The sequence below is a fragment of the Rhinopithecus bieti genome, unplaced genomic scaffold (genome assembly GCF_001698545.2).
Source record: "Rhinopithecus bieti isolate Rb0 unplaced genomic scaffold, ASM169854v2 scaffold_17667, whole genome shotgun sequence".
NCBI lineage: Eukaryota > Metazoa > Chordata > Mammalia > Primates > Cercopithecidae > Rhinopithecus > Rhinopithecus bieti.
This window is the reverse complement of record NW_016809668.1, coordinates 1,049,848-1,069,172: the sequence shown is the minus strand read 5'-3', so window position 1 is coordinate 1,069,172 and position 19,325 is coordinate 1,049,848. Positions and strand designations below refer to the sequence as shown.

General features: G+C 40.0%; 1 protein-coding gene across 2 annotated transcripts in view; it reads right to left on the bottom strand.

Moving 5' to 3' along the window:
* Window positions 1-19,325, bottom strand: part of ADAMTSL1 (ADAMTS like 1) — a 984,547-nt gene that overhangs the window by 85,316 nt on the left and 879,906 nt on the right. For both annotated transcript variants that reach the window (XM_017890108.1, XM_017890110.1), the window contains one exon: window positions 6,910-7,038. In XM_017890108.1, coding sequence (XP_017745597.1) covers window positions 6,910-7,038 — 129 coding nt within the window. The remainder of the gene's footprint in view (window positions 1-6,909; window positions 7,039-19,325) is intronic.

Genomic DNA, 19,325 nt, shown 5'->3' with positions numbered 1-19,325 from the left:
AAAAAAAAAAAAAAAAAAAAAAAAAAAAAAAAAAAAAAAGATCCACAGCATTCAGGAGAAAGCCTCAGAAGTAAGTTAAAGAAAAGCATTTTAGTTATTTTCTCCTGAAAGAACAAGGAAAATGAGGTCCTGCAAACAATTTTATTTTATTTTATTTTTTTATTGAGATAGAGTCTTGCTCTGTCACCTAGGCTGAAGTACAGTGGCATGATCTTGGCTCACTGCGGCCTCCGCCTCCTGGGTTCCAGCGATTCTCCTGCCTCAGCCTCCGGAGTTAGCTGGAATTACAGGTGTGCACCATCACACCTGGCTAATTTTTATATTTTTAGTGGAGACACGGTTTCGCCATGTTGGCCAGGCTGGTCTCGAACTCCTAACCTCAGATGATCCACCTGCCTTGGCCTCCAAAAGTGCTGGGATTACAGGCACGAGCCACCATGCCAGCCCTGCAAACCATTTTCTACCAATATTCATCCTCTTTCCCTCACATTGCTCCATGCAGCACTTACTGCCTGCATCTTCCTTTGAGGAGGGCTGTGGGCAGCAAACACAGAGCCTCAGGGGGAGAGAAAATGAGAGTGAGAGTGACAGAGGGGAGGAGGGAGGGTGGAACAGAGGGAGAAGGGAGAGAACCCAGGGATGGAGAGAGACCTGGGAGCTATTTCTCACTCCTCCAGGAATTGCTTGCAAGCTTCTTCCATTCCCTTTATGTTTGTCTGTCTCATGCCGCTCTAAAATTGTGCTTGTTTGAGAGGACAGGACTGGATATAAACCAAAAGGGTGGAATTCCTCTGGTGACAGTGGGGGCTTCATGGGAGAACTGGAAGTGTTCAGAATAGCAGGGTGGAGGAAGAAAGCTCCAGTTTCTGTAAACCTGGAACTGTGGACATGACAAGTGGTCCCAAGGGAAGAGAAATTAAGTGGGAATCATTCTTTAATCTACTGGCAAACCTCTCTCAGATTCATTCACGCACAGATCTGCATTATGAGTTTGCCGATGTAGGTACTGTTGCTGGTGCCACATTTTGAGGACTTCCTGCCTCGAATTGTGGGCCTTAGGCAGAGAATGATATTACAAAGACACCTTGGAGTGATAGCCTGTCCTTCCATAACTGGCTCTGACATTACACATGTAGAACGAGGAAAGAGAAAACAATAATTGAGGTGTTATAAAGTTTTTTTTTTCCTTTTTCTCTCAAGAGATGACAATGATGCTTTAGAAAACTTCACCAGCCCTTGAATGTTCCACACAGTCCCTTGAAAAGGTAGTGATACATATGCTTAATATTGACGTTCAGAATACCTCAACATTGGAGTGCACTGAGCCATGCAAACGTATCCTGAGTGTGTTAAAGGGAGAAATAACATTGACTGAACATTTGCTGTAAGCCAAACATTTTAGAAACACAATCACTCATTTTTCACAATGATCCTGTGAAGCAGGTACTATTTAATAACTCCATTTTATGAGAAAAAGGGTCTCATAGAGATGAAGAAATCTGCCTAAGGTCACATTTGTTTGGATGCCTGAACGATTACATGGGGCAGAGTTCCTGTTCCCCGAATTCCCTACCCTACAGCCAACCAGTAACCCACCAGTGCCAGGGTAGGGATTCAAACTGAGATACCTTTAGTGCCAACAGTCCCCATCTTAACGAGTGTACACCGCCTGCCATTATACTAGCCTGACTCTTGAGAGAAAATCTGAACTGCTGCTTTAGTATTTCTGAACTGTCAAATGCTTAATTCCTTTCTACTTTCAGAATTAATGTTTCTGCTGTGTTTGTAAAACCAAGGTGTTGTCAGGAGAGAGGTTCCAGAATCCATGTGTTCTGGCTTTGTTAGCTCTTTCTTGTTGAGAAGCTTGGTCAGGTTGTGGGAGATGATCTTTTCTAGCCTGCTGTGGTGTGACAGCAAAAGCCACAAAAAGAAACACCTGAAAATGACAGAAAACATGCTCTACCACAGAACAAAATCCAAGAGCTATGTTGTTGTGGACCAGCTACTTGGATAGGCTCCACATGCTAACCTCCCTGGTTTTATTTGTATCTTAAACCTGGGGAGGAAAAGAACCCATGTGTACATTTTCCCCTGTGGTATATCTTTTCAACAGCACCATGCTCTCCCTGCTGCTTGAAAGGATCAGTAAAAGAACTTAGACATAATGGGTGGTAACTAGATATGATTACAAGGTTCAGTGCCTTTGATGTCCACGGAGCTGCCAGGTAGGGTGATGCTATAATATTCTTTTTTAAAAAAAATCCCAGACAGGGTATTCTTGTTAATTGGATCTCTTACTATATTTGGAAGGCTGCCTGCACCATGGTGGTGTGTCAGCGTCTCAAGGTGGGGTGTCCACTCAAAGGTACACCTTTACATGGGAAATTCTAGAAGCTTCCTAGGAGGTGTGGAGGTAGAGTGGCTTAGGGAAAGAAAAGAGAAAGGATACAGTAACTCAACTGTCAGCCTTGTCAGTTATTCTAAAGAACCATGGCAGTCTGGAAAGAAGGTTTCCAGCCTTCCACTTTTCTCCATACTGACTGTGGCAGACAATGATAGCTGTTCACAAAACCGGTTTCCCTCTTTTTCCTGAGTACCCAGTGAGTCCACCTACCCCAGCATCCTTTGTAGTTGCACGTGGCCATGTGACTAAAGGAATGTGAAAAGTCTTAATGTGTTCTCCTTCCAGGTGTTGCCCTTAAAAGCCTTCTCAACCATCCCCCATATTCTGTTTTCCCCTCTCCTGGTTGACAGGATAGAGGTAACCCCTAGGGAGGCCTTGGAAGGCATGTGTTTCAGATGACAGAGCAACCAGCATCCTGTGACCCTGAATGACACTGTGGGGGCAGATCCTCTCCAGATGACCAGGTGTACTCTTTGGGCACTTAGCTAAGCAAAAATAAAACTTCTATTGTGTTTGAGTCATTATACATTTGGGCATCTACTTGATACCAGAGTCTAATCTATCCTAATACACCACCCATCACTGACTCTTGAACTGTCTGTGCATCCCTAGTCCTGCTGATTTTATCTCCTAAGTAAGTCCTTCAAATGCTTCCTTTGCTTTTAGGAGAAAAACCTAAACTGTACCATAATCTATGAGAACATGTAAGATCTAGCCCCTGCCTACCCACACCTCCTCAGCCTCATATGCTACTTTCTTCTTTGCTCTTGATATTATAGCCACACTGCCAGCCAGGTTTTAATTCTTTAAATGCAGCATGCTCTTTCTACCTCAGGCCCTTTGCACATTCTGTTCCTATTTACTGAAACACTGCTTCTTCCCCTGATCCTTTATCGCTGACTCAGTTTTCTGACCTCTTCAGAGAATGAATAGAGAACACGCACGGGAGTAATACAGTCAATTAGGTCACTTTTCAAGAAAAAACCTATCATACTCATTGCCTAATGTTGTTGATGCTTCAGGACTGGGAAGAATGTGTGAGGCTGTACTTTATAAGCTGAAAGCACATGTATGCAAAAAGTTGTTTAATGAAAAATTGCTAACAATTCAAACATCTGAGTCAGTCTAGGTAAATTACATAATATTCTTAACATAGGCTATTATATAGCCATTAAAATTATGCTTATGATACAGACAAATGTTTATTACTGAGAGGAAATAAAGCAGGATAAAAGGGAATGATTAAGGAAATATAATAAAATGTCAGCTGTGGTTGAGTTTGGAGAGAACGACTTTGAACCAGCGGTTTTCTTTCCTTTTGGCCTCCTGAATTTTCTGTGTTTTCTAAAATTTCTTTAGTACTTTAATATTTTACAATAAGAAAACAACAACTGTATCTGAATATCACATTGTATTATCATTACATATTTCATAACTTTTCTCCTTCCCAGACTGTGAGCTTCCTGAAAATTGTATCTTGTTTATCTGTGGCTCCTTGGATTAGGAGAAATCTGATCTAAGCTGGATTAAATATTCCATAAAAAACTGCCAAACGAATAACATGAATGAATTTGACATAAAATATTTCTTTAAGGAGGCCCTTATGGAGTCCCACTTCCCTGTCTATTACCAAAGTCTGGGTTGCAAATTCTCAAGCTAGAGTATTAGCTACTGGCAGTGTTATTGGTGCTCAGAGAATCCCACCTAACCAATCAGGAGGTCACTAAGCTGCCTGACTACGAATGGGATAGAGATGTCCAAGAGTAAGGAAAGAGCCATAAGAGCCACTTATAGCAGCAAAGTAAAAGTAGTCCTCTGCCATTTGGCATTTAGCATTATAGCTGTCAGTATTTTAACTGGAGACTAAGCTCACAGATGATTTCCTTGTCCAGCTAATTCACTGTGTAATTAAAAGCAGGCTCTTTCCCACCTACTTTGAATGAGTATCTTGTTTAACAAAGGGAATAATGACAAATACACAAATATTTATTTTAGTTAATCAGCATTAATACAGATGGTTTTATGGGTAAAAACAAAAATAAAGACTGCAATGCCACAGCCAGGGAAAACTAGGTATAACAACCTAGGTTCTCACTGTAAGGTTATCAAGTGAGCCTCTGGATGAAGTCCCGGAGAGAGGACCCCAGGCGACACGGAAGAGTGACCAAAGCTTGTTTTAATGTCGTAGGGTCCCCAGTGTAAATACTTCCTCAACCAGATTCTGGTTCTCTCAATCTCCTTTAAATGCCCATTTCCTTGTTTTGCTGCCCTTTCCTCCTCTAGGTTTTTTTTTTTTTTGAGACAGAGTCTTGCTCTATTGCCCAGGCTGGAGTGCAATGGTTCGATCTCGGGTCACTGCAAACTCTGCTTCTAGGTTCAAGTGACTCTCGTGCCTCAGCCTCCTGAGTAGCTGGGATTACAGGCACTTGCCACCATGCCTGGCTAATTTTTGTATTTTTCGTAGAGATGGGGTTTCACCATGTTGGCCAGGATGGTCTCGAACTCCTGACCTCAGGTGATCCACCCACCTCGGCCCCCCAAAGTGCTGTGATTATATGTGTGAGTCCCTGCACCGGGCCCCTCCCTTATTCTTTTACTCCTACCAGTTCCACCTCTCAAGAAGATACACAACGTGGTCCATCATATCACCAGTGTTTCCTCACCAAAGCATGTGTCCATAGTGATCAGGTGTGTGTTGGGGGGTGATGTTTCTGCAGAAAGGGCCCTACTGGCACCACCATTAATCCCTGCAGAGAAAGCTCATTCATGCCAATCCCTGTCAGGGGTTTTGTCTTACTACCTGTCTAGGAGTACAGGGACTGAAGGGACTTGGTTCTAGATTTCACTGATGAGGCTGGAAGGGAAGCATCACAAAGGCCATGAGACACTTTACAAAGGCGAAGCTAATGCACATTTACAAAGATAGATTTATATTTCAGATATCCTAATTTTTTTTTTGAGATAGGGTTCTCGCTCTGTCACCCAGGCTGGAGTGCTGTGGCATGCCTATGGCTCACTGCAGCCTTGACCTCTGGGCTCAAACGATCCTCCCATCTCAGCCTCCCTAGTAGCTGAGACTACAGGCATGCGCCATCACACCTGGCTAATTTTTGTATTTTTTGTAGAGACAAGGTTTTGCCATGTTGCCTAGGCTGGTCTTCAACTCCAGGGCTCAAGTGATCTGCCCACCTCAGCTTCCCAAAGTGCTGGGATTACAGGTGTCAGCCACCAGGTCTGGCCATATTTCAGATATCCTAAAGCTATCAGAATATTTCAGAGAAAATCAGACTTGGCTATTATTTGGAAACAGTAAGTCCTAGGTTAAGATATTCCTCCTACTTACTCTAAAATGGGGTTTCTGGTCTTATAAGTAACAAAGTGAGGTAAATCTTCAGATGATGAAGATCTAAGATGAAGAAACCACCAAAGCATGGGGTGCCACTGCCTGTCTACTCTGCACATAGGGTATGATCGGGGAACCTGGGTTTGGCGTGGCCATGCCACTGTGTGGTATATCTGATGAGGACAGCAATCAGAAAACTAGCTGTCCAATGGCACAAGAACCATTCATTTCTTCATCTCGTTGTGGCAGTGAAACTCCTAGGGTACACATCACAAATGAGTGGTCTACAGGAAGGGAAAAATAGTAGCTGGGCCTCATTCTGCTATATGTAGGTGTTTTCTGTCTTTTAATTGAAGTAAATATTTTTATACACAGCATATTACCACCCCCTATTGTCTACTACTCTTTGCTTCCCTGTGCCTTCCTGGTCCCCGTTGGTCTCTGAGTTTGCAAGGCCCACCTGAGGGCAATGCCTTTATCAGAACTCCACTGGCTATCTTCTTTAATAACTCCTGCCAACTTCTGATTCGAGCAAGCTCCAGGCTGCTATTGGCCTTACCTCTTGCCATCTTTCTCATATCCATCCAGTCCTTACCTTCCCATCCCCACTGCCCTGAGTTCAGGCTTCCATGACCTCTCCTCTAAACAACAGTGATGGGTCTTACCTAGCCTTTCTGTCCTAGGATTTCCCTTTTTCAATCCATTCCCTTCAATGCTTTGCTTTTGGAAGCATGGCTCTTTAACGTCACTTCCCACCTGCATTTCTGCACTCTGGGCTCCACCCAGACTAAAGCTCACACTGTTCTCTCTACAGCCTAGAGGATTTTCTACTTCCATGAATTTATCACTCTCCTTTGTCCACTTGGAACTCCTTGCCCCCATCTTTGCATGTTCACATTCTATCTGTATGGAAGGCTAAGATTAAAGAAAAACATACACATAAAAAGATCAATTTTACCTACCTGTCCCAGTCAGAATTAATCTTTCCTCCTCTAAATTTCTGCAGCTCTTTCTACTTTCAGAGGGACTGAGGTTCATGCTTTGGCTTTCCTACTAGCACTATATCCCTGAGAGTAAAATTTGCGTCTAATTTGTCTTTGTATCCCCAACCTAGCACAGGGCTCCATTAACATGTGAACAAATACATACATGAATTTCTCACCTGCAACCTGGCAGTTAATTGTCACATTCACTCCCTGCACTGTTTTGATGGTGCTTCCTATATCGACTGTGACTGCAGGCTTCTCCGTGTTGATCACGGTCATTCGTGACGTTTTCACTAGTGGCTTTCCTGAAGATAAGAAAGAATATGAGATGTTACTTGGTGGTGACTGTGGAAATTGGGGCATTCCTTTGAAATGTGGGCTAACCACCAATGCATGGCTGGTCTATCCAGACTTTTGCAAATAACTATGTTTTCTCTTGAAAAATTGTAAGTGCACAGTATAAAAGCATCTACGTACCTACCTACCTACCTACCTTCCTACCAACCATAGTGTTGTCAGTAAAAGATCAAGGATTGAAGAATTTGAAGATAGAGCATGTTATACAAATTGAGATGATTTATGCATTCTAATCATTAACTTAACAAATAACCTATGACATCATGTTTTACAGGGCCTTTTTTTAAAATTAAATTTTTTTACTTTAAGATAATTGTAGATTAACATGCAATTATAAGAAGTAATAGAAAGCGCTGGGTGCAGTGGCTCATGCCTGTAGTCCCAGCACTTTGGGAGGCTGAGATGGGTGCATTACTTGAGGCCAGGAGTTTGAGACTAGCTTGGCCAACATGGTGAAACTCCATCTCTACTAAAAATACAAAAATTAACCAGGTGTGGTGGCATGCAACTGTAATCCCAGCTACTCAGGAGGCTGAGGCATGACGATCGCTTGAACATGGGAGGTAGAAGTTGTAATGAGCCGAGATCACACCACTGCACTCCAGCCTGGGTGACAGGGTGAGACTCTGTCTCAAAAAAGAAATGATACAGAAGACAAATACTGCATTATCTCACTTATATGTAGAATCTAAAGAAGTTGATCTCATAGAAGTAGAGACTAGCATAGTGGTTACCAGAGACTGGGGAGGGGAGTTGGGAGAGGAAGACAGGGAGACATTGGTCAAGAGGCACAAAATTATAGTTACATAGGAGGAATAAGTTCTGGTATTATATTACACAGTAGGGTGACTATGTATATTTCAAAATGTCTAGGAGAAAGGATTTTGAATGTCCTGACCACAAAGAAATGATAAATGTAAGAAGTGATGGATATGCTAAATACCCTGATTTGATTTTTATACAATGTATACATGTATCCAAAAAAATCAGACTGTTCCCCATAAATATGTACAATTATTATGTGTCAACAAAAAATTTTTGAAAAGCATGATCCATAAAAAGAAAAGTTTGTCTTTCTGTGCCTAGCTTATTTCACTTAACATAATAACCTCCAGGTTCATCCATGTTGCTGCAAATAACAGGATTTCTTTTTTTTTTCTCTCTCTCTTTTTTTTTTTTTGAGACAGGGTTGGTCTTGCTTTGGCATCCAGGCTAGAGGGTAGTGGTGTGATCTTGGCTCACTGCAGCCTCTGCCTCCCAAGTTCAAGTGATCCTTCCACCTCAGCTTCCTGGGTAGCTGAAAGTACAGGTGTATGCCATCACACCTGGACAGTTTTTTTTTTTTTTTTTTTTTTTTGTAGATACAGGGTTTCCCAGTGCTGCCCAGGCTAGTTTCAAACTCCTGGGCTCAAGTGATCTACCCACCTCAGTCTTTCGAAGTGCTGGGATTATAGGCGTAAGCCACCACACCTGGCCTCATTTTTTTTATGGTGGAAAAGTATTCCACTGAACATATATGCCACATTTCCTATATCTATTCATCTGTTCATGGACACTTAAGCTGATTCTATATCTTAGATATTGTGAATAGTGCTGCAGTAAATATTTGAGTGCAGATATCGCTTTGATTACTGTTTTCATTTCCTTTGCATATATACCCAGGAGTAGGATTGCTGGATCATATGGTAGTTCTAGTTTTAATTTTTTTTAATTTAGTTTTAATTTTTTGAGGAACATCTACGCTGTTTTCTATAATGGCTATACTAATTTACATTACCATTAACAATGTATGAGAATTCCCTCTTCTCCACATCTGCACCAGTATTTGCTTTTTTTTTTGGTCTTTTTGATAGTATCCATTCTAATAGAGGTAAGGTGATATCTCATTTTGGTTTTGGTTTACATTTCTCTGAAGATTAGTGATGCTGAGCATTTTTCATATGCCTGTTGGCCATCTGTATGTCTTCTTTTGAGAAATGTCTATTCAGGTCTTTTGCCCTTATTAATTAACTAATTAAGTTTAGGGGCACACGTGCAGAGTTGTTACATAGGTAACCTTGTGTCATGGGGGTTTGTTGTACAGATTATTTCATCAGTCAGGTATTAAACCTAGTACTCAATAGTTATTTTTTCCTGATCCTCTCCCTCCTCCTGCCCTCCACCAGGCCCCAGCATCTGTTGCTTTTCTCTGTGTGTCCATGTGTTCTCATCATTTAGCTCCCAGTTATAGGTGACAACATGCAGTATTTGGTTTTCTGTTCCTGCATTAGTTTGCTAAGGATAATGGCCTCCAGCTCCATCCATGTTCCTACAAAGAAAATTTGATCTTGTTCTTTTTTATCTTTTGTCCATTTTTGAAAATTAATTTTTTGTTGTTGTTGAGTTGTTGGAGTTCCTTCTATATTCTGAATATTAATCTCTTGGCAGATAAAGAGGTTGCAAATATTTTATCTCATTCTGTAGACTGTCTTTTTATTCTGTTGATTGTTTTCTTTGCTGTGCAGAAGCTTTTCAATTTGATGTAACCAACAAGGACACAACAACAAAAAGGAAGCTACAGGGTAAGATCCCTGAAGAACATGTATATACAAATTCTTAACAATATACTAGCAAACCAAATTCAACAGCACATTAAAAAGGCTGTTCACCATGATTAAGTTTCATCCTACAGATGCAAGGATGATTCAACATATGCAAATCAATAAATGTGATATATCACATGAACAGAATGAAGGACAAAAACTATATGCTCAACATCACTAATCTTCAGGGAAATCCAAACCAAAACCACAATGAGGTATCATCTCACCCCAATTAGAATGGCTACTATAAGAAAATAGATGTAGAAAAAGCATTTGACAAAATTCAACATCCATTCATGATAAAAACTCATAACAAATTAGGTTTAGAAGGCTTCAGGACTATAAAGGCAATATATGACAAATCCACAGCTAATATAATACTGAATGGGGAATAACTGAAAGTTTTTCCTCTAAGATCTGGAACCAGACAAGAATATCCATGTTCACCACTTTTCTTCAACATAGTACTGCAAGTCCTAACCAAAGCAATTAAGAGAACCATATAAAGAGCATCCACATTGGAAAGGAAGAAGTTAAACTATCCTTGTTTGCAGATGGCATGATCTCACATACAGAAAACCCTACAACTTTACTAAAAGATTGTTAGAACAAACAAATTCAGTAAAGTTGCAGGATTCAAAATCAACACACAAAAATCTGTAGTGTTTTTATGTACTAATAGTAAACTAACTATCTGAAAATAATCAAGGAAACAATCCCATTTATAATAGCTACAAAAAACCCCTTAGGAATAAATTTAACCAAGTAGGTGAAATGTCTACACTGAAAACTATAAAACATTGATGAAAGAAATTGAAAAGGACACAAATAAATGTAAAATTATCCCATGCTTATGGATTGGAAGGATTAATATTGTTCAAATGTCCATACTGTACAAAGCAATTTACAGATTCAGTGAAATCCCTGTGAAAATACCAATGACACTCTTCACAAAAATAGAACAATCTTAAAATTTGTATGTAACCTTAAAATACCCCAAATAGCCAAAGAAACCTTGAGCAAAAAGTACAAAGTTGGGGGCCAGGCGTGGTGGCTCACACCTGTAATCCCAGCATTTTGGGATGCTAAGGCAGTGGATCATGTAGTCAAGAGATTGAGACCATCGTGGCCAACATGGTGAAACCCCATCTCTACAAAAAATACAAAAATTAGCTGGGCGTGGTGACACAGCCTGTAGTCCCAGCTACTTGGGAGGCTGAGGCAGGAGAATCACTTGAACCCGAGAGGCAGAGGTTGCAGTAAGCTGAGATTGTGCCACTGCACTCCAGCCTGGCACCAGAGTGAGACTCCATCTCAAAATAATAAAAATAACAACAATAATAATAAAAAGAATACATAGCTGGAAGCATCACACTCACTGCCTAATTTTAAAATATACTATAAAGCTACAGTAACCAACACAGCATGGTATTGCCATAGAAACAGACACATAAACCCATGGAACAGAATAGAGAACACAGAAATGAATCCACATACTTACAGCCAACTCATTTTCAACAAAACTGCCAAGAACACAGAATACAGAAAGGACAGTCTCCTCAATAAATGGTGCTGGGAAAACTGAAGCTAGACCCCTACTTTTACCACATAAAATTAAAATGGATCAAAGATTTAAATGTAAGACTCAAAATGATAAAACTACTAGGAAAAAACATAGAGGAAACACTTCATGACATTAGTCTGGGCAGCAATATTTTGGAAAAGATCCCAAAAACATAGGCAACAAAAGCAAAAATAGGATTATGCTTTTGATATCAAGTTTAAGAACTCTTTACTTAGATCTAGATGCTGATGATTTTTCCTATTTTTTTCTAAATGTTTTATAGTTTTACATTTTATGTTTAAGTCTGTGATACATTTTGAGTTAATTTTTAGGTAAGATGTGAGAGGTCACATTTAGATAGGAGGTCAAAGCCCATTTAGTTTTTGACTATGGATGTCTAATTGCTCTCTCACCGCTTCTTGAATAGGTTATCTTTCCTACATTGAATTGCTTTTGCACTTTTGTCAAAATTAGTTGGACACAGTTGTGTAGATCTGTTTCTGAGTTCTCTATTCTCTATTCTGTTCCACCGATCTATGTGTCTATCCCTCTACAATTATATTGTAGCTATATAATTAATTCTGAAATTAGGTTCGCTGATTTCTCCTGCTTCTTGGCTATTCTAGTTTCTTTGCTTTTTCATATACATTTTAGAATAATCTTCTCTACATGTATAAAATATTAGTAATATTATGATAGGAATTAACCATGTATATTAGGAAAGAAATGACATCGTGACTTTATTGTGTTTTCCAATCCATGAACAATGTATGTATGTCTATTTATCTTCTTTAATTTAGATCTTCTTTAATTTCTTTCATCAGAGTTTGTTGTTTCTGAGATACAAGTCCTGTTATATTTTGTTACATTAACCTAATTATTTTGGTTTTCTTTTGATTGTCTATATAGACAATCATTTCATCTGCAAATAGGGATAAGTTGTATTTCTTTGTTTCCAGTCTCTATGCCTTTTATTTCCTTTTCTTACATAACTGCACTGGGTAGAAGTTATAGCACTACAATGAATAAGGGTGGTGAAGGTGGTTTTTTTCATGATGTCTAGGTTTCAGATGAAACCTGTATATTTTTCTAGTTATGAGACTTTGGATCTTATTTAAACCTTCTGTTTTAGCTGCTTTCTATAAAATCACTCAGGTATTGGAGCAGGGAGATGCCTCCTTGTTACTACCCAGTGAAGGTTAAGTCCAAGTTCTCCACTTGGCCTCTTCTGTTACCCAAGTAGGGGGCTCCTCATTACTGCTGGGCAGGAGTGGGAGTTCTGGATCCCCACACAGTCCCCACTACACAGCTGCGGGAGAAGCCTCCTCACCTTGGGCAGGTGGTACAAGTCCTCACTCTCCAGGGGACCTCCTCTTCACCATCCCAGTGTGGAGGGGAAGGTGGGCACTGCAGTGTGAAGGTGGAACTCCAGGCTCTCCATGTGGTCTCCCCATGTGGTCTGGTAGGTGTAATGAACGAGGACTGAAAATCTCTGATACTCCCCTCCATGAGGGTTGGGGGGCACCTCATTTGAGGCTGGCTGCGGGGGAATCTAGGCTTCCTGCTCAGCCTTTGCTGGTGTGGGTAGTGGTGGACACAGTGTTTTCGGTGGCATTTGGTAGCCTAGAGTAGAATTTGCTAAAGGTTTTCTGTCTTGCTATGATTCCCCTTTCCTGGTCCTTTGGTTAGAGAGAGAAGGCTTCTAGGCTTCTAGCTGGCGTTTTTTTTTTTTNATGTTATGCCTTAAGGTTGGTGCCAGAGTTCTGTTTATTTCCTTTTATCCATATACGATCGTTGTATATAGGTTTGGGTACTTATGATGTTTCGGTACTCGTATACAATGGGGGTAACAATAAAATCAGGGCAATTAGGGTATCCATCACCTCAAATATTTATCTTTTCTTTGTGTTGGGGAGCATTACAATTCTTTTATTTTAGTTGTTTTGAAATATACAATGTATTTTTTTTTTTTTTTTTTTTTCCTTTTTTGTTTTTAGAGTACGCATTTTTTTAGTCCTCCTTTTTTTTTTTTTTTTTTTTGTACTCATTGGTGTTTACCAGTAGCCAGCTTCTTGAGCTCCAAGTTTGTGATTTATGAGGCAAAAAGAAAACCCAACAAATTTACAGTTTGATTTCCAACGTCTTTGGTCAGTTGGCTTTCTTCCCTTTACTTTTCAGTCTCCTTATGTGTGTTTTATATATAATGTACAGGACCTTTAGTGGTACTTAGCAGTAAGAATAGGGAAAAGTATAACTATGCCATCTTCCCAGAAGTCATAGTTCTGTGTACATTGTGTTTTAATAGGCCTTTATCAGCTGGATATAAAATACAGCACTTTGTGCACATGACTACAAAATACAATGAAAAGACTCATTCATCGAACACCTTGGGGAAATAGGGTCCACATGAGATCATATTCATATAACCAAAGCTTAACCTTTGGTAAGTGGATTTAATTTTGTTTTAACCATTTTATAGGCAGGATATTCTACAATTACATTCACTTTTCTCTGCTTTCATTAAATGTGAAGACAACCTTAATTCAGAAATGTCCTTTGGAGTCTTATACTTGCTTTTTATATTTTTTGTTTTCTCCCATATCTGTTTATCCTGTATTCCTGTTTGCACTGTCCCACAGCCTCATAATAGAAGCTATCCCTCTTTATTCTTTGCCATTTTATTTGCCCTCTAGGCATAGGTAATTAAGCTCATCATAACTGTGTTCAAGGGCAGAAACTTGAATAATGTTCTGAGAAGCTCACCTTGGAATGCATGCATAGGCTCTATTTTGACTGTTCAGGGGACTTTTTCATTATACCACTTATATTCCATACATTTGAGATTATGTATCATCTGATGAGTGATTTAGTACTATAATGGTTGTTGAGCATAGTAAATGCATGGCCACAATGGGAGGAAGCAGTTGGAATGGTATTGAATTAGCACTGGTATAAATGACCTCACCTCCCTACTCAGAGTTAGAGCTACTCAGCTCTGACTCCAAATCTACCCTACATCTTACCAGCATCTCTGTTGCTGTGATCTAATGCTACTATAATCTCTGGATGGACTACTATACAGCCTAACTGGTCTTCTGGTTTTCACTCTTCCCTTACTCCAGTTTTATGGCAGCCAGAGTGATCTTGCTAAAACATGAATCGAACCATACAACTTTTCTGCTTAAACTTTCCAGTCCCTTTTCAGTACAATTAAAACAAAATTTGAAGCTCTTTTTCTTTTCTTTTTTTGTTTTTGAGACCGAGTCTCACTCTTGTTGCCCAGGCTAGAGTGCAATGGCAGGATCTCAGCTCACTGCAACCTCTGCCTCCTGGGTTCAAGTAATTCTCCTGCTTCAGTCTCCTGAGTAGCTGGGATTAGAGGCATGCGCCACCACAACCAGCTAATTTTGTATTTTTAATAGAGATGGGGTTTCACTATGTTGGTCAGGCTGGTCTCGAACTCCTGACCTCAGGTGATCCAACTGCTTTGGCCTCCCAAAGTGCTGGGATTACAGGTGTGAGCCACCATGCCTGGCCTCAAGCTCCTTTTCGTGACCAGCCATCTGCTGTACATTAAGACCCAGTGGTCTATATGACCTACCTCACTTAGCCCATACTTCCCATCAATCACAGTGCCCCAGCACACTGATCTTCCTTTCTTCCAACACAGCAGCACGTCAGCCCTGGCCATTCCCCGTCCCTGACATCTTCCACCTACAGACTTCTGCATGGCTCTCTTCTGGTCATTCAGGTCTCTGTGCAAATAACACCTCCTAGTGAGGCCTTTTCTAACCACTCCATATAAAGCATTCATCCCTGTGTGTGGCATGGGAGTGAAGAGATGTATACTTTAGATGGAGGCAACTTTACTTTTTTCATAAGCACTAGAACTAGCAGAATTTATCTTCTATATTTGTATATCTCCCCCCAGCCCCTGCTATTTCATTATGTAATTTTGATAACATCAGAGATCACATCTGTCTTGTTCTCTTCTTTATTTCTATCACCTAGGCCTGGCACCTAGTAGATTCTCAATAAATATCTGTTAAATGAAAATATGTGTTTATATGGTGTGCTATGTGCATTACCTGGATTTTTTGCATAACAACCCTGAGAGGCAGAAACAACAGTACTATATTTTACATACACAAAGAACTCAGACTCAGAAAGGCCCCATGGTGTGTCCAATGCAACAGAACTAGCAAGTTATAGGGCTGAACTGGAGCCCAGGTCCAGTTGACCTAAAGTCTGGTGCTTGTGATAGGTAATCCCAAGTCTTTGTCTGTGGACTGGCTGCCTCAGAATCCCCAGGGCACTTGTTTAAAATATAATCTGTCCTGCTATAATACAAGAGTTGCTCTATTGTGTTATAAAAACAACTGTGCCAATGGGGAGAATGAGGTTAGGGACCAGAGGGCTTTAGAGTCACAATTACCAAGTTATTTTTCCTACAGGAATTTTAATAATAAAGGTGTTTTTTATAGCTGCAAGTGTATAGCTATAAAATTCAAATGTCACTGAATTAAATCCAGCCCTTAATTAATTATATTGAGCTTTTGCTGGAAAGTAATGGCCTTTTTTTCTTGCCAGGAGAAGTACTGTTGTTAGCACAGGCTACTTCTTACGCATTCTTATTACTTTCATGATCCATTGTTAAGACAAAGCACAAAGTTATCCAACTATTTATAATCAATAGAGATTTATAATGAAAATAATGTTTCTTAATCAACTGACCCTCTTATACCTATTAGAAAAATGTTAGCATATATTTTGAGTCCTACTTCAGAACTACTAAATCTGAATCTCAGATGACAGGGTAGAAGCTGTAATCTGTATTTTTAACAAGTTCCTAGGTGATTCTGCTATGCAGGCAGGTTTGATATTCAATACGTTGTATTCTTAATTTTTCTTTAACTGGTTCCTCTTCCTCCTGGTGAGAGATATCTTTTGAGATACCACTTGATCTCTATTAGATTTTTTTCAAGCTGGAGCTGCTATTTTAGTGACCAACTTAAAAAAATCAACATAAGCCTATTTTAGATCACGTGGTTGATCACCTACTAATTGACTACTGCTGTGTGATGACTGCCATGTGATTGCCAATACCTATGTTTGTGGACATGGTTACAATCACATTGATATTAACTAGTACTAGTTTAACCATGGAAGTTAACTAAGGAGAATAGAACAAAGATGCAGAGAAGGAGTGAAATTATAAATTATACATTTGTGTTAAGATAACAAAAGCCACGGCATGCTGTACCAAAAGGGCTTTCACAATAGGAAAAACAGAAAAAGGTGCTGAGAGCTAAATCATCATCACTAAGCCCTCAGCAGCATGAGCCGTGCCTCAGCAGTCAGTACTATGCATGCTTTGTGAACAGCCATTTAGTTTTAGCAAGTCAGCATCAGCTCACAGATTAGTGTTAATTTATAGAAATTGATAGGGTTTACATTCTTTCATTTAATCTGTAAATGTATTTGTGTTATAGCTGAATGAGAGCCATACAAACAGAAGATTACGCTCAGTTTTATATCTGTATAAATTTAAGAAAAAATAAGGAAACAGAAATAAAGGCAAGCGTTTCAATTAATCAGGCACAATATGAGAAATGAAGGCAGCTCTTATACAAAAGGTGAGCCTGACATATGGCTAAAACTTGTACGTCAGCATCCAAGGATGTGAAGGCCATTGAGGAAGGAGCATGGCCTTGTCATGCCTTTAAAAACAGAGGTGTTCAGCAAACCAGGAACCATCTTGATCCTGAAGGATGAGGATCTCTGGAGAGACAGGCAGGGACAGACGAGTAACCCCTGGAACCCCTGGAAACCCATTCCTGCACATAGTCTGGGCTCTGGTTCAGGTCTCTCTCCTATGTGATTTGGGGTAAAATCAAAATTCAGTGGGAAAAAATCTGAACATATGTGTTTGAAAAGTATCTTTGGCCTAATATAAAGGTGATTGAGAGAGAAGCCAGAGGAGATGGAAAGTTTGTTTTCTGAATGAAGCCAAGAGTAGAAAGCATTGTTAAGTACTGTTTACTCAGGGCTGAATCCCAGGTCTCTGCTAATAGAAACTTTGTTTAAAATGTCATGCTGCCTTCCATTTTAGAAGCCATGGCAGAGAATGACTTGCTATCAGCCAAACCCTTTTCCTCTTCTTCCTGTGCACACAGCTAGATAATTTTCCAGCCTTTTTGCGGTTAGGTGTGAGCATGGAACTGAGTTCTAGCAGATGGAACATGAACAGACGTGAAGTGTGCCACTTCTTGGCCCAAAATACAAAAACTCTCTTGTGCAATTCTTTTAGACTTTATGTGAGCAAGAAATAAACTATCATATTTTAGCCATCATATATTTATAGGTTTGTTTTTTTGTAACAGTTAGTAAGTGCCATTTAACCCAGGCTTAATGAATATTTGTTGACTCTTTGAATGGATGAATCCAATGGGTCTTCCTTTCATTCCTCTAACATTGTAAGTCACAAATATACTTGAAAATAATTTCCCCTAGTCTTAGCTATCAACAGTGAGTTGTACTTCAAGGACTTAGATTCTCTGTTTGGCTAAGGCAGTTTAGGCTAGGAAGTGTGCATGTGCGTTCATTTTCAGGGAGAAGAGAGACTTGTGGAAGATAACTGGAAACGGGGCAACAGCAGACACAAGGGCCGCAGGCTGGGCAGATTTGGCAGGTTTGGAGATTACATGAGAGCTCTAGAAAGGGCCCACAAACAGCAAATAGGTTTGAGATCCTGAAGCCAAATGTAATGACTGACAGAGTTTTCCTGGAGTACTGTGCAGACACGGATTCTGAGTTACCTTCATAAGGGCTGAAGAGCAAAAATACATGATGAGCTAGTGATGCCTGCAGTGGGCAGGAGCAGGAGAAGGGGCTGCCTACAGGTTAGGTGTCCCGACCTCATCTCTGCATAGTGTAGCTAAGTACCCTTAGGCAAGTTATTTAGTCTCTGTGCCTCAGTTTTCTACTTCTAAAGTGTCTGAGAGGAGTAAGTAAATGGATGCATGCAAAGCTGTGAGAACAATGGCTTTGCACAGCAGGAAGTTTGAATAAATGCTGGCTATCACCAGCACTATCTCTACTATAACACAATGAAATAATCTGTACAACAAATCCCTGTGACATGAGTTTACCTGTATAAAAACCTGGACATGCACCCCCCCGAACCTAGAAGTTAAAAAAAGGTAAAGAACTTTTTGGTAATAGTTACATAACTATATAAGTTTGCTAAATAAATCTCTAAATTGCACATTCACAAAGAATTTTATGATATGTAAATTATATCTCAATAAAGGTAAAAAATAGTTTTAACCTAATTTTGCCTGTTTTGGTTTAGAGTCAACAATGTGACTACTAATTAATTGCCTTGCATAGAAGATGAGAAGGAATTAGAACTGTTATGCCTTTGAAACTCTGTTTAGTTGGTATGCCTTCAGCATAACTATTACAGGGCCCTTAGCACTTGAGGAAATAGGTAGGGCTTAGACTGCCTTTTCCCAGACATTCCCAGGCTGCATGGCATCCTTCTCATATCCTTGTTTCTATTACCATTCTCTTTCAATATTTAGGTATTTTTTGCCAATGTCAGTGGGTCAGGTTGCTCAGATTACTACCATTACCTCTTCTAATTATTTAATTGATGTTGATGGTTTCTATGTAGAATAAGGCCGGAAGTGGTTCTGCCACAAATTCTTTGCATGTTCCACTGCAAGAGTCCTAGCCAAGGGACCCCATACTTAGTACAGCCATGTGATGCTGCAGCCTCTCTAGAAACCATTAACAAAGGATGTGGTATATCCTACCACCTGTCCAACCACCATCCTTCCTGTGTTCCATTGAACAGATGTTGGAATTGCTTTCTTGAGATTGAGATGTGCCAACTTGAACCACTTATACTTTTTTATTTCCTCTAGTCAACTGAGGAGCTGAGTGAGATTCTCCTGCTATACTCTCATCAGTTTTAAGTAAGTTCTATAGCCGGGCGCGGTGGCTCAAGCCTGTAATCCCAGCACTTTGGGAGGCCGAGACGGGCGGATCACGAGGTCAGGAGATCGAGACCATCCTGGCTAAT